General features: G+C 39.1%; 1 protein-coding gene across 5 annotated transcripts in view; it reads right to left on the bottom strand.

The window, feature by feature from the left end:
* LOC108933785 (CSC1-like protein 2) overlaps positions 1–22,225 on the bottom strand; it is a 37,989-nt gene that overhangs the window by 3,653 nt on the left and 12,111 nt on the right. For 4 of the 5 annotated variants that reach the window (XM_018751103.2, XM_018751105.2, XM_018751107.2 and 1 more), the window contains 20 exons: positions 21,883–21,962; positions 17,767–17,857; positions 16,425–16,462; positions 15,759–15,901; positions 14,954–15,005; positions 14,736–14,844; positions 13,951–14,021; positions 13,169–13,249; positions 11,626–11,749; positions 10,723–10,856; positions 10,471–10,608; positions 8,716–8,869; positions 8,116–8,222; positions 7,013–7,099; positions 6,503–6,568; positions 3,317–3,479; positions 1,867–1,972; positions 955–1,122; positions 408–544; positions 211–294 (listed from right to left, as the gene is read on the bottom strand). In XM_018751103.2, coding sequence (XP_018606619.1) covers positions 211–294; positions 408–544; positions 955–1,122; positions 1,867–1,972; positions 3,317–3,479; positions 6,503–6,568; positions 7,013–7,099; positions 8,116–8,222; positions 8,716–8,869; positions 10,471–10,608; positions 10,723–10,856; positions 11,626–11,749; positions 13,169–13,249; positions 13,951–14,021; positions 14,736–14,844; positions 14,954–15,005; positions 15,759–15,901; positions 16,425–16,462; positions 17,767–17,857; positions 21,883–21,962 — 2,133 coding nt within the window. The remainder of the gene's footprint in view (positions 1–210; positions 295–407; positions 545–954; positions 1,123–1,866; positions 1,973–3,316; positions 3,480–6,502; positions 6,569–7,012; positions 7,100–8,115; positions 8,223–8,715; positions 8,870–10,470; positions 10,609–10,722; positions 10,857–11,625; positions 11,750–13,168; positions 13,250–13,950; positions 14,022–14,735; positions 14,845–14,953; positions 15,006–15,758; positions 15,902–16,424; positions 16,463–17,766; positions 17,858–21,882; positions 21,963–22,225) is intronic. The other variant, XM_029259100.1, reaches the window with a different exon arrangement.

The raw sequence follows: 22,225 nt of genomic DNA, 5'->3' as shown, positions 1-22,225 counted from the left end.
GTCATAAAAACTCTTCGGTGTGAGTTCTCCCTAATAGTGCTGGAAGAGCAGAACATTTCCGGACATTTTTCAAACCACTTGGAGTATGTAGACTGCTGTAGCTCGTTCATTCCATTGCGATTTAACAGTGTGTTGAGAAAGGTATTACTGCATGTCGTAAACTGGTTGATCAAGCAGGTGTAGATGGAATAAGAGTTCACGCCCACTTACTGCAGACTTGTTGGTGGGTGAGGTAGTGGAGCACACTGGGCGGCCGTTTTCCACTCCATCCACCTCCGTGTCCTTGGTGTCGATCTGCAAGATAAAATACGGGGTCACCGCACTAGCTGATCGAAAGCGAGCACTGCACCACAGTTTACAATCGGCAGCAGTACAGCAAAAAAAACCACGACAGCGGTGACCCGTACCTTGAGCACAGTGACTCGTACCTTGTAGTTGTGAGCACTGAGGTACTTGAAGTGCCCAAAGCATATGTGGGAAAGGCAGACCACAATGGTGATAATGAGGACCACCAGGGTAAACATGGTCGTTGGGGTCACGAATCCTGTGCGTGAAAAGAAAGTTAGTTTCGCCAAACAGAATTTGTCATTGTAATTTGAGTACTCATACGTGTTTGGAAAAACTTACCCTTTTTCAAAAGTACCCCTGTTTCAACTATCAAATGCACCCCATCTTAGAAGAGTTGCTGACATTTAATCCAATTCAAAATTTAATTCTCTACTGTTCTGCCAAAGAAATACACCAAATGCAGTTTATTTCAAAATTCCAAGTTACCATTTCTAAAGTCTGTCAGTCCATTAATGTGTTCTTCATCCTATAGTAATCCCATTAAGATACAAGTATAATACTGTTCGCGAGACACCAAAAACCTTAACCCTAACCCTAACCCTAACCACTGCATCTGTTTGGTGTAAATGACTATCCTGAAACATGCAATGTACAGCAACACCTCACCTGTGCGCACAGTGGAGAAGAAGAGAAGCCAGAAGAGACAGAGGATTGGAGCAGCCACCACCTGAGTGACTGCACCCGAGTGGATCTTTTTATCCAGCTTGGAGGGCAAGTAGGCGTAGTACATGTTGTAGCGGTCCACCAGGTGCTTGAGAAGCATGTACATCAGACCTGGTAAGGGGGGGCAACCTGAGCTCAGAGGCAGGAACTTGACTGTTTTGAATATGACATGTGGCTTTGAGCAAACTGCTTCTTGAAAATGGAAGTAAAATTTTGAAAATGCCGGAAGAGAAAGACAGGGAAGCGGAGCTGCTCATTTCCTGCTGATCATCTGCAATATTGACCTAGTGACCCCAAGAGTTATACTGCTCTAAGACAGAAGAAGGAGGCACAGCCCCCGACAGATGTTCCCAGGCAGTGTAGAAATTACAATCCCGGAGTAGTTATTTCCTGCGTTGGCCAGCAAGTTCCCATAAATCCCCTAGAATCCATCCAGGGTCTAATATTGACTAAAGAGGGAGAACTGTGGGATTTTTCACTCACTACTGCAAAATTGGAATGTGTATCTATGTGCATGCACTGTACTTGTAATTTTAATTTTGTAGTTTTTTTCAAGCTCCTAGGAAGAGCACCGCTTTCCAGCCCTAGAGCTGAGTAGTGAACCTCAATTATTTCAATAAAAATATTCAGAAAAAATGACATGCTAAATACAGGCATTTGCCTTTGCTAAAAGCCCCTGCTAATGAACTGCAGAATTAAATCTCTTGTTAACTAATTACATTTGAATGTGGTCTGCAAAGAAAGCGTAGGCAGACTCAAGAAAATGCTGAATATGATGCCCTCAAAACAATACAAGAGTAGCAGAACAGAGAGCTCCTCCAGCGTACTGGATACCCACAGACTGGGGTGACTCACCGAATGGAACAATGATGGGGCAGGTGATGCTGTATGTCATGACGACAGTGAAGACGCACATCATCCAGGCATAGGCAGCGCCAAACTGGAACTCATACGCCTGGTGCTGGAGCGATAGGACCATCACACACTCAGTAACAGCAGCTGTTCTTAACAATGACTTCTAGTGGTTTATATGAAGGACTTACAATGTGTGCAGTAAAATTTCAGCTATTTCACCTTAATCACTTACATCTAGCACAGGTCAAATAGGCAATAGTTTCTGAAAATCAGAGAATATCAAGGAATCCCCAAATAAGCATGAAAAAATGTTAAACATTTCAATCCAGTCACACTTATTTTTTTGAGGTTCTCTTCCCTGCTGTGTGACACAGTGCAGCGAACAAAACAGCAAATAAAGTGGACACATAAGTGATGATAAAAGAAAGTCTGAACTGGGTTTTCCAAGCCTGGTCTGGAAGCAGGACAGCGAAGGTGTAACACACTTTTGTATTGTTTTCTGAGAGGTGTGTCACTTTGGGCCAAAGCATCTGCTGACTGAACAAATTAATAAATGTAAATGGAAATCATGGTAAAATCATAAGTCAGAACAAAACAAAAGTATAAAAATGACAATAGACATAAAACAGATGCCATTATTAATAACCAATTGTACAATGCAGGGCTGTGGTGGCCTTGAGTCTATCCCAGGAGCATAAGAGATGAGAGATGAGACACACTGGATGGGATGCCAGTCCAACACAGGGAATTCACACACCAAGGGCAATTTAGAGCCACCAATTTTTTCACCAGAAAACACATACCTTTCTGCTGTTGGAGAAAACCAACACGAACATGAAGAGAATATGAAAACACTACATGGACTACATGCTGTGCCACTGCACTGCCCAAGAACAACAGAAAAAAGAGCAAAACCAAAAATGATAACAATAGAGGCAAATGATGAGAGGGAAAATGGGAGAAGAGACAGAAAATGGAAGCATGCAAATGTGGTTATGGCAGCGATGCTGAACATGTGCACCGGCCTTAATTCTAAGGTGTGCAAAGTTGTTCTGAAACCCTGAGCTTGGAAGTGAGTTAGATTTTCCCCATGTTCAGTGGAAAAAAATGTATGGACTTGAGCAACGTATTCTTTATTTTTCCCCATGCAAATAAATGGTAATTAATTTCACTAGAAAGCAGATTTTCGAAAATGAATTATTTCATCATGCAGAGAAAGACTGTATCTGTAAGGATACAATACGATGGCAACAAAGGAGAACAAACATTGCATTGTACTGATTTCTGTTGATATATTCTAATAATATTCTACTGACATGTTCTCCTTTCTGAGTTGTAATATGTCTTCAGACTGTTCTACCTGAAAATTAAATAAAAACTAATGCCGTTTCCCAAGAGAATGAAGTTAGGAAATGGCAAGACCATGCAACACCCAATGTGGAAACCCTACCCTCTTGACATTGCGCCTCTCCGCGGCTGAGCGCGCCAGGCACAACCGGATCATGTACATCAGCAGGCCTGGGATGCGTAGCAGATCCATGGCATTGCCAATGAAGGCTGAGGCTATGACATAGTTGACGAAGAAGGCACCGTTGTCCGGGAGGAAGACACACCTAGCAAGAAAAGATGGCGAGAAAACAATGAGGGACCGAGCCGAGCAGCACAAGCAGATACCAATGCCAGAGTTGTACAAGAGTAGTGACTGCACACGAAGTGAGGAAAAAAACAGCAGATGTTTCAGCAGAGTATGAGACTGGAGCTGCTCTGAAGCGTAATGTTGGTGAGTTGCCTCGGAAGAGCTGAATGACACTGTACCTCAACAGGAATGTGGCCAGGCAACAGTGAAGAATATGAAAAGCAGAGAAGAACTCAAGGCTTCAATGTCATTGTGAAGCACAGCTATTTTATGAAAATCCTCATTTTGTTCTTAATAGTCCATAAAGTTATTTTTTTGTTAAACTGAAATTAGTATTGCTGTATCATGTACTATTATTTGGCAATTTTCTCAACAGTCAGAAGTGTCAAATGGTAAAAATGGTGTGCAACTTGCATGCAATTAACAGGAGTGTTGTTAGCTGGGAGACAAAATGGTAATTTTAACATTTAAAATACACACTTAAATCTGCGAGAAGAGAAAAAATGCTAATGTACATGCAATTTACAACAAGAGATCATCATCATACTTTATACACACTTCAGTTATCAGGTATATTGCTATGTGCCTTTTATCACAACTGAACACACAAGTACTACCACTACAGAAGTCATTTAAAGTTCTTTTGTTAAATAACACGCTTTTATGTTTAAGTAGCAGGCAGCACTGGTCCCTCGCAACTCCTGAGCTGAGGGTTCAGACACGGGTTCAAATCTCTCTCTGCATGGAGTTCAGGTTTTCGCTCACAGTCCACAGATGTGTGATTCAGGTGAACTGGTGAATCTAAATTACCCTTAGTGTGTGACTGTGCAAGTGAGAGTGTGCTTGTGCTTTACATTTCTTTTCTGTATGAATAGGTAAATGACTGTAAGGAGTTTAGTACTGTATATTTAGCTTTATAAGTTGCCTTGGACAAAGGTCTCAGGTGAATACTTGTTAATAGTAATTGTACGCTGCTCTGGAGAAGAGTGTTAAATGAAAAAATGCACATTTTAAGAGCTACCTTGTGAATTTTAACAAGTTGGAATTTGTGATAGTGTAGTTGCAGAATATAAGCAAGAGGATTTATTTTCTTGACTCTCTTGAACGTGCCTGTGTGCGGGGGACTGAGTTTCTTAGGAGTTTTACTTTAATGCTACGGGTGGTGAAAAGCCATACTCTTTGACCTGCTTGATACAGGACAATTAGTTTTTGGTAAACTTGTCTCCTCTGTGCTCTCATTGCTTTCTGTAGTTGCCCCATAGAGTCCCAAACCTCCTCACTTCTCTTAAACCAGTCATCAACAGCAGGAACACCACTAGATGAGGGGTCTATGAAAACAGGCTGATAGCCTAGGATGCACTGGAAAGTTGTCAGTTATGTGGAAGAGCGTACAAGCAAATTGTGTGTTTACTCAGCCCAAGGAAGAAACCGGCTGCAATTAGGCGCATGGACACACCTAAACAGGAACAAAAAGCCTTCCATTCTACAAGTACTGTGAAATAAGGGGGCAGCTGGTAGTGTAGTGGTTAGAATTGCTGCCTTTGGACCTAGAAGTTGCTGGTTTGAATCCCACCAACTGTTGCAGTACACTTAAGCCAGTTACTTACCTTAAATTGCTCAAGCAAAATTACCCCTGCTGTTCAAATGGGTAAATAATTGTAGGTAGCTTAACAGTGTCAGTTGCTTTGCAGAAAAGCATCAGCTAAACAGAAATGAACTACAGACCCTGATTGTATCTTCAGGAGTCCTCTAGAACCTAAAAAAACCTGCTGAAAAATGGTTTCTTCAGTCTCTGTGGTAGGGAATCAAGTGATAGACTTCAGAAAAGCCTTCATTTACAACTAAAAGAGTGGTGTTACCCTCTGACCTGGCTAAGTTGGTTATAAAATCCATTGATATGTGGGGCCTCCTATGAAGTTTTTCATTATCAGCAACTGCTTATTCAGGTCAGGGTCCTTCTTGTCCAAAGCCTTTTCAAGAAGCATAAGGGTAGTCAAGGGTACATCCTGTCTATGGACTGTGGGCGGAAAGCTGGGAACCAGGAGAGAACCCATACAAATGTTTTCATTTACATATTTAGCAGACACTTTTCTTGACAGCGACTCACAATGAGATACTTACAATTATTTACCAATTTTTACACAGTTGGGAAATTTTCACTAGAGCAATTCTGGATAAGTCCTGTGCTCCAGGGCGCTACAGCGGCAGGTGGGATTTGAAGAAGAAACTTTCAAGTCTAAAAGCAGCAGCAGTAACCACTACTGATTGCTGGTGCTCTGGAAGTGTTTCTAGAGCTGTGGGAACAACTGTTTGTCTAATGTAGTGCTGAGGTGGCACACACACACGCACGCACATACGTGCCTCTCACACGTAGGCACACTAAGGGCAATTAATGGGTAAACCAATACACCAAATACACATCTTTGCTCTATATGAGGAAAAAGGAGAGAAGATATAAAAACGCAACAATAACATACTGGCTCCACAGAGACTGAGTGTGGTAAAAACCCATGTTTGAAAGTACAGCCCAGGAACTCTGAGACAGCCAGTGCGCCATACAAGAAAAACAGAATGAACTAATGAAAAAAAGCCAATATGAAAGTAAGATAAATTATGAGGGGGGGGGAAAGGGGATGTACAAACGGAGCAATTGTTTTATGTATAAGCAATTTTTAACAAGTATCTTAAGCTTAGATTTAAATGTGCAGTACTGATACTCTGGACTTGGTTTCCAATTACATTTTCTCCATGCCTGAAAGATAAGTCAGGGTATTTATCTGTTTTGAAAAAATGTGTGAGCCTTTTATGACTTGTGACTCTTTTCTTAATTAAATTAATGGTAATGAAACATTCCTTTAACAATAATTATCTTCATGACCAAATGCTCAGGAATGAATTACACTCTTGTGATGGACACCTGTATATGCAACCAATATTACAGAACAGAAGATCTCACATGTATGAAAATGCTGAAAACACAAATGACGAAAAACAACTTACTCAAATCTGACTGGTGCATCATCCAAGAATTTCTTATTAAAAAGCCAGTGGAAGAAAACATCCAAACTGCATTTGGGTTAAAAGGAAAGATAACTGTTTAAAATTCGCCATAGAAAGACAAGTCAATCTTCTGTATAATGATGAAGTTTTTTGTCATTGCTGTAAGAATATCATTTGGGGGGGGTCTCAACTAAAGGTCTTTAAAAAACTTTTGCAAACATGCTGTTTTTTACAATGCTTTTGCAAAGCGAAACTCTGGGTTGCTTCTTACTGGTACACGGTACTCGCGCTCTTGGTGTTATATTTTACCTTCACTTTTCACTGAGAACCCCCACCTTTAAATAAGTACATGCTGTTGTTCTTTATAGTGGCCGTTATAGAAGACACCTTTTCTCTCCTACTGAAGGACTGCTAACATAATGAACAATGCCACTGTTACAACCACTGATGTTCTGTTGTTAAATGGGAGAACACTTCATTCTTACTTCTTAAAAATGCACAGAATGGTACCTGCTGAGTCCAAGGGAAGGAAGAAGGAGCACCATGAAAATGAGAAACGTGTAGCACTTGTGCATGGTGGTCCTGTTTTCCCCTGACCTGGAAAAAGGAAACAGAGACCTGGGAACTCATCAAAATTAAAAGGGCATTTAAAGAACTTTGTTTCCTCTTGCCTACTTGCTGCTTTTTCACTCGGATTATTTTGACTGTAAACAAACAGTCTTTGCTCTTTGACACTAATATGGACACAGAAAGTGCAACTTACACTGAAAGAACATATTGTGGAACGAAGTTTGCTCCAAAAATTAATAGAAAACATCTTTAATGTGGGCTGAGGTAAAGAGAATTAAAAGCCTGAACAGCTGTAAATTTACCCATCTTTTCATGTATTTCAGATTCAGATTTGGCAACTTTTATAAAAGAAAACATGTATAAAGATGAAATACAAAAAGTTGCAAAACAAATATACACTGTGTATGAAATACAAGAAAGCAAAGCCCTAGAAATATAGTCAGATGCAAACTGTAGACAAAAAGCAAACTAATGCTCCATAGAGGAGGACAAGCATAGGATGCCTGCAGTATAAGAAGCACATGACACACTGAACATAGATTAATAATACAGATAAATAAAAATAATGGATAAGTTTTTTAATTTTTACATTTTTTAAACTACACTGAAATTAAACATTGTTTCCTTTGTGTAACTTTTGACTTTGGGTTAAAATGGATCCCTCTGTCAACATAGCAAATAAATCTGTCGGGTTAAAATGTCACATAACTACAAATAAGGACCGACATGTCTACAACACAGCAGAACATGGTCTGGCAGACACCGTTTATACTGAATTTTTTACCATTTGTGTTGTTCATGTCTTCCTTTTGCAGTCTTGATAAAATCTCTTAAGTAAACTGCTGAGGAGGATGTTTTACAATAATAAACTGAACTGAATGGCAGCTATTAAGAGCAGCTGGTGGAACTGATACTAATGATTGTTTTGATGACATTTTTTTCCACCCATTTTTTTTTTTTTTTTTTTAAAAATGAACAAGAAAAATAAGGATGGTGGCTGAGTCATATATTCTTGACATGTATGTACATGTGGTGGCGTGTACCTTGTCCAGTGAGCCTCGAAGAAGGCAGAGTAGTACACGATGGTGGGTAACAAGGCAGAAAAGGCCCAGAGCAGCAGGGTTGGAAAAAATTGGGTAATGATAGGGTTCTGGGGGCACACAAAGAAGAGAGGGAAAGTGGAATCATGTCCTCGTTTTCTTCTTTCACTAACCACAAATAGCCTTACATGAAGCATGAAGAACTAATATTGGTTGGATTTACTTTATTTCTGACTTGAGAATTCAAGAAACTGTGGAATTCAGACATTATTCACACCAAACTATTTCGGGCAGAACATTTCACTTTTGGTGATTCTGAAGTTCTGGTGCCAGCCTTGAAGAATACCTTCTCAGGAAAATTCCCCTGTACCCAGGAACTCCAGGAATACCCCATGCACCGAAATCAAATGCTCCACCGTGCATTAGGCACAGAACGGTCAGAGTAATGGATGAGTACAATTTTTTGCAGCAAGGTGCCAACATTCAAATGTGACTGGGCTGGTTTAGCAGATAGGTAGGTAGGAAGATACGTAGGTAGGTAGGTAGGAACTACCCCAAATAGCTGGGTTTTTTTTGGCTGAAGTGAAAATCTGCCTTCCTTACATTGAGGTACTCCACTGGTTTAGTGACGTTGAATTTATCCATGGTGGAGATGATAATTGCAGGTGTGGTGAGGAAGAAGAGCAAGAGAAAGAGAATGCAGTTGATGATGAAACAGCGCAGCCACCAGGAGAAGCCCCCAAGAGACAGGTGCTCCCTGTTGAAAAAAGGAAGAAAAATCTGATTTCCAAACTGTATTATGTTCCTGACAATGAGTTATAAAATCGACATAGCAATAAATTTGATTTATATAGTTGAGAATTGATCCAAATACAGATTTCGCACAATAGCAAATCTTTATTTCATGTCAACTATCTGTAATGTTAATCACCAAACATCTTTGGCCTTACATCTATTTTTAGTAGAAAATTTGCTGAATTTTACTCCAAAGAGACTTACAATTATTTACATTTAAGACTATTCATTTAGCAGATACTTTTCTCCAAAGTGACTTCCAATGAACACTATGTAGTGTTACCAGCCCGCACACCTTATTCACCAAGGTGGCTTACACTGCTAGATACACTGCTCACTTACAATGAGTCATGCCATACACCAGTAGAACACACTTTCTGTCTGTCACTCGCACTAAGTGTGATTTTTTTTTAGAGGTAGCAACCCACCGGAAAAGTATGTCTTTGGACCGTGGGAGGAAACCCATGCAGTCCCCAGGAAAACATGCACACTAAACACAGACTGAGTAGGGTTCAAAGCCACATCCTCTCACGCTACCCAGGTACTGTGAGACAGCAGTGTAATTTGCTGTGCCACTGTGCCATGATTGACCCCATTTACATAGCTAGGTAATATTTTCTAAAGCAACTTAGGGTAAGCACCTTGTTCAAGTATATGATAGCAGAAGGTGGGATTTAGACCTAGGTCCTTTGAGTGGAAGGCAGCAATTCTAACTAGTATACCACCTGTTGTCCCATTAATTACTTTGTCTTGAGTATATAGTTACCTTTACATGACCTTACTATATTTTTGTCACTGCTGGTGAAAGGGGTGTACTGCATTTTTTTTTTTTTTACTTTTTTGTACATGTACATCCAGAAATTTTTTTAAAAATCAGTTTCATAATAATCACCTACAAAGGCATTTCAGGGTACTGAATTTTTTCTATACTCAATAGTCTACTTATTAACAGAAATGGTTTAAGGAAAACTGCAATTCCAAATATTGTGGACTTAAACAGTATGCTATTGCATGAGAATGAAAACAAAAAAACTAATCAGATTACTTTTCTAAAATGATACAACTGCGATAATGCAAAAAGCTCATTCTGGAAAAGGGTCTGAAGGTAATATTCACCTTCACAGCTTTCATCAGTGTTTAAAGTATCTGTAGCAACTGTGTTGTCAGGTCTACTGGAATCCAGCAGAAAAAAAAGACTGGACATTTGGACTGATGACTGCACTATAGATCCTTCTCATGGACTGACCCAGTTCCATACGTAATTAGCAGATGGGAGCACACAAAATTCAATGGAGAATGCACTCTCCGAAAAGGCTGCTCTGCCGCTGTGGGTCCCGCAGGACCTGTCACCATGTGTCAAGCATTTGAGACAGGGCAGTAGCTTGCATATTAAAGTGACAGATGTTTTTGGATAGTTTCGAGACATGATATTTACTAAATACACTTCACATCATAGGCCCTTGGCATTTGATGACAGAAAATAAGACCAACAATATTACAAGCTCTTTAAATCTCTAGATAATAACATTTTTTGCTTAAAAACTACTAGTAGTGGTTCCTCACCAGCGCACGTTCTGTGGGTCGGGGGCATAGGAGACACTCCAGTTATGTACATGCAGACTATCACTGAACTGAGATGACTTGGGCTCATGACGACACTTGCAACCTTGACAGTGACAAGCGTTGAAGTCCTTAAGGATTCTGTTGAGATGGAAAGGTGGGAGTCAGTACTACGAACACACACCATCTTTATTTAACACACATACACAGGTCCTCTCTTTCCAACACACACGCTCACGCATTAAGATGACTCACACTGCAGTCATGGCCTCATTCTGGAAAGTCACAAATGCCATCCCCAGAGGTTTTGTGTTGACTTTCTCCTTCTCTTTCCTGTATTCCTCCTTCAGCTTGGATTCAAGCTTGGTGTAATAGCTGACAGCCTCTTCCTGTTCATGCAAAGATGGTAGGAAAACCATTTTTGTCATAATCTGTATGTGCAGAGCACATCACCCCTGTGTTACATGTCAGGATCTTGACTGCATGTAAGCATAAACGCAGTTTCGTTCTTAAACACTGCCAGTCTTGTGCGGTGCTGTTTGTTTTCAATTAAGACATGTATTTCTGTGTCGACCCACATCAACTTCCAAGAATTCCATCAAGCTGATCTGTCATTAAAGGAGACTAATAAAATATAACACTGGTTTGGTAGCCTGCAGCACAGAAATTATGGACATGAACTGGTTATTTACAGGTTACTGGTTCAAACTTCACTGTTGTTCAGGTTTCATTTAATAAAATACTAGATTCAATGAAATTGAAATCTAGCTTTAATAATGACTCAGGTTCTGGAACCTGCCTTAGACAAAACTCTAAGCTAAGCTAATAACAGGCTAATATTTAAAAAAAAAAAAAACCCTTGTATTTTTCCGTAGAATTAAGACAAATTGCTGTGTTAAATTCAATCAATGACATATATCTTTGACATGTTGGAGTGTCACAGACCTCTTTCAGCTTTCTTCTTCAAATCTCTTACCACATTAAAAGATACCAGTAAATGTTGAAAACTACACATTTCCAGAGTTTATTCTCTTATTTACATTTATTCATAATGTTGGTTTCAGCAGGACATACTTTGACTGACATACAGAATATCATATAGTCTCAGGGTGAGTCAAATGACCAGATGGCTGGTAGCCCTTCCTGGATGGTACTCACTTCCTCACAGCCCTTGATGATGCAACAACAGAGGTGACCACAGGGCTTGGGATTGATCATTGTAGGCACGTGCTCCTTCGCCATCAGGTCAGTGAAAAACTTTTTGCTGCGCTCTGCCTTCTTCCTGGAAGCAATGCAGCCTCAAGTGAAATCAATCAGATCTTTACTAGTCAGATTATTAAATGCACTTGAGAGCTAACATATGCTGCTGAAGTTCATATTCATTCATTCATTATCAGAAACCACTCGTCTAAGTTCTGGATCGCCAGCAAGACCCAAATGAAATGTTTTAGTATAATCTACTTCCTTATAGAAAATAATGATTGGGGCCCATATCAGTATCTGATACTGCAGTTATCTTCACCTTCACAGAAATACCAACAGGCTTCTTTATAACAAATTTATATTGATGCAGTATTATCACTGCAACCTTTGCAATGTTAAGCTCATCAAATGTTTAGTGGAAATCACATTGCCTTTAAAATAATGGCTATGACAGTTGTACCATTTACTGCATACCAGGGAAAAGCCACATAGTTCAGGAAGGGAAAGTGTGTGCTTGTCCTGTAGGTGACCAGGCTTGATAGGACAAAGATGGACTTCAGTTATTTACAAAATCTATCAAAAAATTGGACAAAACTGGCACTTCCAAAACACAGAGTTTGCCACAAAAGAAGAAAAACATGTTTTTGCCATAACATAAATCATAAACAAAATAAACTTCGCCCCTATGGTTTCACTGTTCAGTTCAACTAGTTTTTTCCTGAAGTCCATTTACATACACAGGCTTCAGCAGCTGCACCATGTGCTTAAGGTAGGAGGAGACACAATTGATAGAATAAGTCATATGAGAGTGATGCCATTTAATAATGCCTCCTACAACACAGGCAAAGTCATTATGGCATCAACAGAAGACCCAGTAGAAAACCCTAAGGAAAAAAAGACCAGCATTTCTGAATCTTATTTCCAGGAACTGTGCAGTCTCAGAGATGATAGGGCGGCTATCTTGATCTTCTGCTAATTTCCCTAGTTGGTTATATTTTCCTTGTTGCTGCTGTCTGCCTTATTTTGCCAAGCTAAATACTTAGATGACACAGATACCAATGGCTTTCCTCATATTCGCAAACCTCAACAGATTGCTGAGTCAACAGGGAAGAGCTGCAGTCCGAAACAGCTAAGGGTTCACAATATCCTAAGTGAAGAATTCCACGATTTCAGATGTTTTTATACATTGGGAGACTTCCCTGTTAGATGAGGAGGACACTGCAATCTATGGCTAACAGAAATTACAAAATAAACAGCTTGCTGAAGTCAAATCTATAACCCACTAAGTGGCAACCAATATAGAAACAGGCCATGAAGTTTTCTGCAATGGGATGAGTGCCAAATCTTTAGACCCATTAACTATTTCTACTAGTTTTTTATTAGCTGTTGAATAAGTTGTGTATTGTTACACAGTGATGTCCGAAATAGAAGAATCTATGACATACTAATGTCCACTGGCAAAAAGAAATACTTACATCTCTGTTAGTCCTATACTTACCTCTCAGCATTCAGAGACATCAGCTTTGCAACATTATAGCACAAGCGAGCCTCCAGGACTGTGCAGTTCTCATAAGCCTGTCTGTATGGCAGCAATACCAAGATCAACATTAACACTTTTAATCCACACAGCCTAGGTCAGAACTGAAAGTGTCATATACAGTACTGTGCAAAAGTTTTAGGCACTTGGTGAAAAAGCTGTAAAGTGAGAATGCTTTCAAAAATAATGATCTTAATTAATAAACTTCTACAAAGCTCAGTAACATCCATAGTCAACAACCGCTTGGTGTGGCGGGCTTGGCCGGGTCCTGCTCTGTGGCGGGTCTAGGGTTTCAGTCCTGCTTGGGGTTCCCTGTAATGGACTGGCGTCCCGTCCTGGGTGTGTCCCCTTCCCCCTCCAGCCTTGCGCCCTGTGTTGCCGGGTTAGGCTCCACTTCGCCGCGACCCCAGTTGGGTCAAGCAGTTTCAGCCTATGTGTGTGTGTGTATACTTTCTTTCTTTAACAACACACAAAACCCTTCCTGCAATACTGTAACTTTTGCAAAAGGAACACTTGGAAATCTAAAATATGCTCTTTCCCATTGACACTAATGCAGAAAACATTAAATAACGGTCTAAAACAAATATTTCTGGGAAACATCTAAGTGCCTAAGACTTTTGCACAGTACAGTATGTACATGCATATCTACACAGACATGAATGAAGAAGTAAGTGGTGGTGTCTGTAGTAAATGTACAAAAGAACTTTACAAACTTTTTGAGTACAGGTAACAAAAGCACTTACTCAAAGTGTTGTTTTATGTGGGTTTCCTCAGCATACTTGGAGATCCCATTGATAAATAAGGTGCGCTTAACCTGAAGGAGAAAACAGAACTGTTTTTCTAAGAAAATGTACAGATTCAGAAGCAAAGTCAGGTGGAGAGGTTAATTCACTGTTTTCACATGAAAGTGCAAAAAGCAGTCTTGTCAAAAATGAAATAAGCTGTAATATTTCTGTTGAATATTTAGAGAAACGTGATTAATGACATTTACTCATTTAGCTGAGGCTTTTCTTTGAAGCAACGTATGCTGTTAGGCTACTTTCAATTACAATTACCCATTTATACAGCTGGGTAACTTTACTTAAGCAATTTAAGGTAAGTACCTTGCTCAAGAGCACTACAGCTAGAGGTGAGATTTGAACCTGCAACATTTTGGTAGAGAAGAAGCAACCGTAACCGCTACACTACCAGCAGTTACTAATCACTTACTGTATCTACTACAGAACAGCAACTAAAAGTCCAGATGAATTTAAATTCAAACAGGATTATGAAAGATCAATGTACCCTCCAGCTGAAACCATAAAAAAATACATCTTTTATACAGCTAGATATTTTCATGAAGCAATTATCTTCATGGGTACTACAAATATATACACTTGTGGGGGTTTATCTGGCAACCTTCAGGTTAAAAGTCCTGAAGGCCCACTTATAAATACATAATTATACGTATAAAGAGACTAAACATGTTACACTTCATAAACAGAAAAAATGACCTCAGCAATACTTAGCGATCCAAAGGAGATATTACCAAGTCATCCTCTTTGTAATGCATTTTGGATGTGTGCCTTCTCATACTGTAGACTGTCAGCAGCAAATACATGAACGCAAAAGACGTGTGAAGCCAAAGGAGGTTATTTCTGTGGAATACATAAATGCCAGTACACAGTGAGACAATTGTGAAAATGGTATGGCAACTGTATAATACATGTAATGTTTTTCATTTCTTATTATATACATAATACTCACCCAGAATTTAAGTTGGCTATAGTAGTTCTTCCAAAGCTGTAAGCATTATTTTCTGAAATAAGAAAAAACACCTGAAGTTAAAATTAAACTTGTATCTTTGGCAATGATAAAATTAATCAATATGACCAAGCTAATTATAATTTAAGGGCAATTAATTTACAGTAATTATAGTCCGTTATATCATGGGTTTTGGCCTATTTAAGAAATCCTGCAAATGAAGCTAAAGTTGGACTACTGCCAGATGCTTCAGCGATATCAATCTTTCAAACATATAAGCACTGTATAACGCTCTAGAGTGTTCTCACTACAATTCAGATCTGGAACTTCATTTAATCCATCAGCACCTGCCTTGTGTCCTAGTCTGAACTGCTGTACTATGATCAGCACCAAGTTACTCCATGCCATTCCTTCAACTTTGGCATGTGCTCAGCAAACAAAAGATGCTCGACTAGAAAATGTTAAGACAGGTCAAGCCACATTGCAAGCAGCACTGTTGATCATCAAAGATATTCATTCAGGAAATGGTATGAATGCTGAAAATGTACTTTCAGTCTTGGTCTACTAAGTCAACTCCAGATAAAAATGAAAAAGCAAACATGCCGAGAAAGCTGCCAGGAAAATACTTAAATTAGTCAGATGCAAGTTTAGACACTGAAGTTCATGAAGCTGGTGTGATTTGCTCACAATGAGCTTAAAATGCAAGGGTTCTTGCCCTGCTGAGTAATCAGTTAAAAGACATCTCAATTTGGGTGTGTGGGTTCGGGATGAGGGTCTTTCTTCCCCAGCCTAGATGTGGCATACTTACCCAGAAGATCTCCGGAGAAGTTGACAGGCAGTACTATCCCCACAGAGAGCACTCCTACCACAACCAACAGGCCAATGATATGCCTCTGGAACGAAAGGTAGTGTACCGCATCCTCACCACACTTCTCTCTGATCTCCTCATCCCTGGTGAAAAACAACATTGGAGAGTCGCAGGAAATTTCATGCAGGCCTCAGGATTCACAAACTTTGAAACCCTGTGACACACGTGCATGTGACTGCGGCAACATGGAGGAAGGAGGGACAATCAAAACACCCTCACACAATGTCCTCACCGCTAAACCTTTATTTAAACCTTCCCCATCAGTAGGAAAGCGGGTGACCCTGAGAAAGTGATGACAGAGCATGTCCATGTCAGAGTGAATCCACTTCCCTGACCTTCCCCACATCTAGTCCCTTACTGTTATCATCCCTCACCAGTCACCGTTCCTGTAAATACTATGGATAAAAGCACAAATTTCCCGCATATCTTCAGGCTGTTCTGAGCCCTTCTTCCTCACATGCCCCAGTACCACACTGTAACCTACTCATATCTGATCACAAGGTTATTTATAAACCTTGATGAAGTTAGATCTTTGGCCAGGTCGTTCTCCTTTTTCCGCACATCATCACAGGACTCAACGGCAACATTATCCTGCAAATTACTTACTTTATCCTGAAGACAGCTGTCAGCCAAGAACAGAAGCCCTGAAGTAATGAAATTGTAAAGAGGGATTTCAGTTATGGTACCTCTATTTTTATTTCCAAAAAAAAAGGAATACTTTTGAATACTTTTGAAATAGGGATAATTATACAGAGGTAAATTACTAATACACTTTTCTGACAAACACCAGTTTCAATATCACCAGATTTTGTCAAACACTCCTTGAATAGTCAACACATATACAAGATATACTTTCACATTATTAACAATCTTACATAAAAGTGAATATGAGTATGGCAGTTTTATGGATATCCACTCATGCAATTCGTCCTTAATGACTTGTTTGATTTGCTTCCCTGTGAACCTGTCCAAATGAAACATGTTCTCTGTCTTAAAACCCAGTCAAATAAACAGATTAAAACAGATTAGCACTTTGCCATCCACCATGTGATCTGGCTTGTCCTCTTGGATCAAAAGAAACCTTTCAGACTTATTACTCCATCGGAAAAATTACAAATTTCAATGTGTCAGTCAGAATACAGCTTTCAGAAGGGAAACTCTGTCATGATTTACCTTCTCACCATTTAATATTCCTTTGTGCTAACTTGTGTCCTTTTTGGTAAAAGTCACATAGGCAAGAATTGAAATTCAATGCACAAAAGAGTGACAGTCACATTTTACATATTTTCAGGTCTATGCCAATAACATAGTGTACAAAGCTGCTAAAAATAACAAGAGCATGGATTTCTAGATTTTCAAATGTAGGGCAACAACAGGTCTTCAGCTACCTTCAGCAGCAGTCTTGCTATACAGCAATAAACAATCTTCCCAATTACTTCTGAGTCAAAGTTCAGTAGAAATAAGCGTTTCCTGTTCACTAAACTGTCCACCACGTGATATACTGCAGTTCCTCTATAGCAAATCCCATGCGCTTCACTACTTAGCATGGCATGTGGTACAGAGGAGATGAATAGTCTTCTCCAGACAGACTTTCAGTACAGTTCTACGTATGTCAGACAGCTGGGTTTGGAAATTTTGGAGTTGGGTTCTGAAGGCAACAGGGTGGGCCTAGTTAGGCCTGTGTGGAAAGTCACACACTTTGATTAAAGGGGATTTATTTTTACTCCCCCACCACTCCTGCACATCATCTTGAATCCCGCAGAGATCACTCCACCAGAGACCCCCTGCCAACATGTCCCCAAATACACTAATCCCACATGATTTGCAATGGTTACTGCCCCCAAAGCCAATTAAGTAATTAAATCAGACATGGAGGGGACTGCTATGAAAGCCATGTGGATTGAGAGAGGTCTGACCAGTGGCTACTGAGGAGAATTAGCCAGCTTACATTGTCTCTTTGTTCAAAATCGACGGAGCTGGAAACGGAGGTGAGTCGCTCATATCGATCAGGTGTTTCCGAGTGCAAAGCTGAGGCCACACTAGAAACAATAAATAAACAAGTTAGTTCTGGCACGAAAGTAATGTTTCACACTTGGTATTAAGTTTTAAAATTTTTTGAAAGTGAATTCACATCTGAGGCAAATTGCTCATTTTTGAGGCTGCACCAAAAATGCAGTTTTTGAAAAACTTTTTTGAGTCTCCAGGTTGTACTGTACCTTAGGTTGCAAATGAAAAAGTCTATTTAAGGTACTTTCTCTGGGCAATCTATGGGCATGCTAGGGGAATCAAAGATCAGAGCAGTTTGATACTTGCATATTAATGAGTTAGATGAACATTTAAAAGACCAAGTACACTTTGAGGACTACAGACTCACATGACTTGGTTCTTTATGGCAAATGGAGATGCCACAATTAGACTACGTTATTTACAATTGCGCTGTTTTATGGAGACTTTCATTTACACTTTCATGCTGTTTCACACTGGGAACAGAAGATGTATCACACGGCACAATTCAGGAGAACCACAGGCTATAAAGAACATGTCTGTATTGCTCTAACATTACCTCTGTCTAGCCAGGTTAGAGTAGGAATTGTTGTGCAATTAATGTTGTAGATAAATCTGACAGACCACGCTCTGAAGCAGATTTTTTCAGGCCCAAGTGAATTTAACAACCCATGTGCTACAGTGTATGTATGAAAGTATGTATCCTTAGTTTTACCACAAAATGGTTATTGAATGAGAAACCATCTTTCTCATCTAACATAATAGGTGTTTAATTACCAATTCCATGTGTTGGTTTAGAGGAAACCATGCATGTACGGAAAAACTGAGGTAGTGCAGGTGCAAAAATAAGTGAACCCCAAATTGCAATGATTAAAACAAGCAGGTAAGTAGAAACTGGTGAAGCAGTTAATGGGTAAATCATAATCAGTTATTAATTTTATAAGTTGATTACAGATTTCGATTTTATAAGTATTATAATATTTTATATGAGAATAATGACCAATCCCGCAGGGTTCACATACTTTCAAGCACCACTCTGTCTACCTGACAAAAATGGTAGAAAATACAAGCAAAAGGGCTGTCCCAGATAATGCTGGATAATAGAAAAAGAGATTTCTCAATTATAAATGATTTAAAGGCAACAGGTAGCATGGTTGTTAAAGACAGGACATCTAATGTGAAGGTTAACAAAGAAAGCACTATTAAAGTTTCCACTGGAGCACTGACTATGCCAATTACATTCGTACAGTACACAAAGGGAAAGCTATGACACAAAACTTATTACCCAGACCTCAGCAGGATCAGTTATCTGGAATAATATATGCTGGAATGACCAGTGTTACAGAACTCCAAGGACTGAACACTTTTGTACTCATTTAGTATCAAATAAACTTACTTATCCTCAGTGACATAGTTAACAGTACTACTGTATAGTACAGTTAACTGCATAGTTACCTGTATAGTTAAATCTATGTCAATATATAAAATTACAAAACTGTTTAATACCAGTGATCCTGAAAGAGATCTGGAAACAGGTCTTATTCAGATAAATTAAAGTGACATCCTGATGCCCATTACCTTCTTACTGGTTCATAGTCCTTAGTGCTTGTTCTTGTAATTTTTGGTTAAAGTCACGTGCATAGAAAGGGGCAAGGGTGGCAAAGGATTCAACACACACATTAGAGGACACTTTCGAAGAAATTTAGGCAAAACAGGAACTAAATAAGAAGCATTAAATCCTTTAGTTAAGGCACTTGGTCCACTGTTGCGGTAACATGGAGTCAAATAATCAGATTTTCCAAATGAAATCAGTCCCAGAACCTAGAAGATGCAACCGGAACTCACAACCTATAACTTACAAAAGAAATGTAATTTAACACAAAGTAAACAACGAAGCCAGAAAAAAGAAACCAGCAAAATATAGCTATATAAACAGAAAAAAACAATTTCCTTTCCTTCAAGCCACAGAATAGTTTCTTCTATTTTCATAGTAAATCATAAATGAGGAAAAATTACTCAAGCATGACAAAATATATATTTTTGCGCACTGAAAACAAAAATGACGTTACAGTACAAATCAGTTTCACAAAGCAATTTGTAAATATAGGCAAGGAATTGGGGATTGGATTGAAGGGGAGTCTGAAACTCCCATCCCTGTGCCCAAGAAAAGAAATTTCCATGCTTTACTCGTATAAGAATGCATACTCTTTAAGTAATATTTAATGGAATGGAAGCTTTTGCTTTCATATTTTGATTTGTTAACAGCAGTACGCCTGTTTGAATAGCTCTGTATAAACTAAGTGTATCAAGATATAGTAATTTTAACACAGTCATCTTTGCAGAAAAGTTCAACCACATTCAAAACGTGAGGGGTCAGCACAATTCATTTTAAAACAGTCCAGAGATTTTCCTTCATATGAGGACCATGACTCTGAGTGACGGAGTCTAATACATTGAGCTTCCGAGGCTAAGTTGTCAGCTTCAAATTGCAATGTTGAAAGGTGAATTTCCCGTTTAATGTCAGCTTTTTTGCAGAAAGCAGCAGGTTTTTCCACAAAAAATTCTTAAGATTTAGAACTATTAATTATCTCCTTTATTCTGGCCTGAGCCCTTATCCTTATTGAAGTGATGCCATCCCATTGCATGATGCTACCCCCACCATGCTTGACAGCAGATACTGTGCTCTATGGGCAATGAGCTTTATCAACTTTGCAGCAAATGTCTTCCAGAATTAGGCTTAGATTCTCTTTGTAAGGAGAAATGGCTTACATCTTACCACCCAAGCATTATTATTAATATTAATAATATATTAATAAAAATATATTAATATTAATATTTAGACAGTGGCCATTTATTTTCCCTGAAGTTTTGAAACTACTTTAGGGTTCCTGTTTTTTTACATCCCTCTCCTGATCTGCACCCTTCAGCAATAAGATCATGGAAAAATATATTGTTTGCTCCTTGTAAACTGTGGTTATCTCTGAAATATGCCACCACTAGACCTGCAGGAAAATCCTACAGATGCAGCAGACTTTATTTACATCAAATCAGAATCACTTCCATGGACATTAATTGAAGACCAATTACCTTCATATAGTTCAAAAATCAAATATTTCAAAGAAAGCATGTAGACTTTAGATTTTTCAAGAGGTTTTAAATACCCCAATTCACGCTCTGGACTCAATTTCAGCAAGAACTGAATGTATCTAGGCATATACCAAATTAACAGACTGCATGTGCCACATACATTAATCAGTGGTTGCAACTGACTGAGTGTGTGCAAAGAAGCAGGACGTACAGTATTCCTCCCTTGCACTAAGCATTTTGGAAGCTTCTGTAAATGAATTCATTGTGTTCAGTAATTTTTTTAAATGTTCCCATGAGTGTCCCATGTTCACTGTCTTGCTGTTGTTAATTTGTTGGTAACCAAGGATGGGAATTATGCTGCTGAGAAATACCTGTAGAGGGGCCTGCATGCATATGTGGTTGTACAGTTTGCTGCACAATGACTGCATAACAGCTGTAAGTGTTGCTGTACTGAATTAATCACACACTGTGGAAAAAAGGGTATATATTATCATTATCACTTTCATGTTGTACCCATGATATGAGAGCTGAGTGTATGCCTCAAGAGATTCACAATAGCATGTCATCTGCCATTAGTGAGTACTTATAAAGCATGAAGGCAGAAAAGCCAACCATGACCATGACCAACCATGATTAGTGATTGCATAACAACCAGAGGACAGAATATTTACATTTACATTTATTTATTTAGCAGATGTTTTTCTCCAAAGGGACTTCCAATGAACTCTATGTAGTGTTATCATCCCATACACCCTATTCACCAAGGTGATCTTCACTGATAGTACTGTACACTACTTACAAAGGGTCACTCATCCATAACTGATATTACAATCCAATGATATTACATACTGTGATACAAATTCAGAAAATTCTTCCCTTGAATACCTGAAAAAACAATCAGTGTCACTAATGTAAGAGGCATTGTGATGTATCAATAATAAACAGAGACTTGCTGATGGCACTACTTAGTTACCTGTCTGAGTCGGTTACCAGAGCCAAGCGTCCATAATCCCAGGCTACCTTGCGCAAAATTGAGAAGACAAAAAGTAGGACCTGGAGTAAAACAAAGCAAAACAGCAATGATCATCCAGATTATATAAAGTATTAAGACTCTATAAGATTTCTGTATTTCTATTCATTGAAAAAGAAACATCCACTCCGCCAATAAAAGATTTGCAGGCTTTTGTTCACCTTAATTACATCTGCATTGTACAGGACACATGTCTTTGGACTGTGAGAGTAAACCAGAGCACCTGGAAAAAAAACTGCACAAACTCAGCAGAACTTGATCCAGACAGAAACCTGAACCCAAACAG

Source organism: Scleropages formosus, chromosome 16 (genome assembly GCF_900964775.1).
Source record: "Scleropages formosus chromosome 16, fSclFor1.1, whole genome shotgun sequence".
Taxonomy (NCBI): Eukaryota; Metazoa; Chordata; class Actinopteri; order Osteoglossiformes; family Osteoglossidae; genus Scleropages; species Scleropages formosus.
The sequence above is the reverse complement of the archived record's forward strand: the minus strand, read 5'-3'. Positions and strand labels throughout refer to the sequence as shown.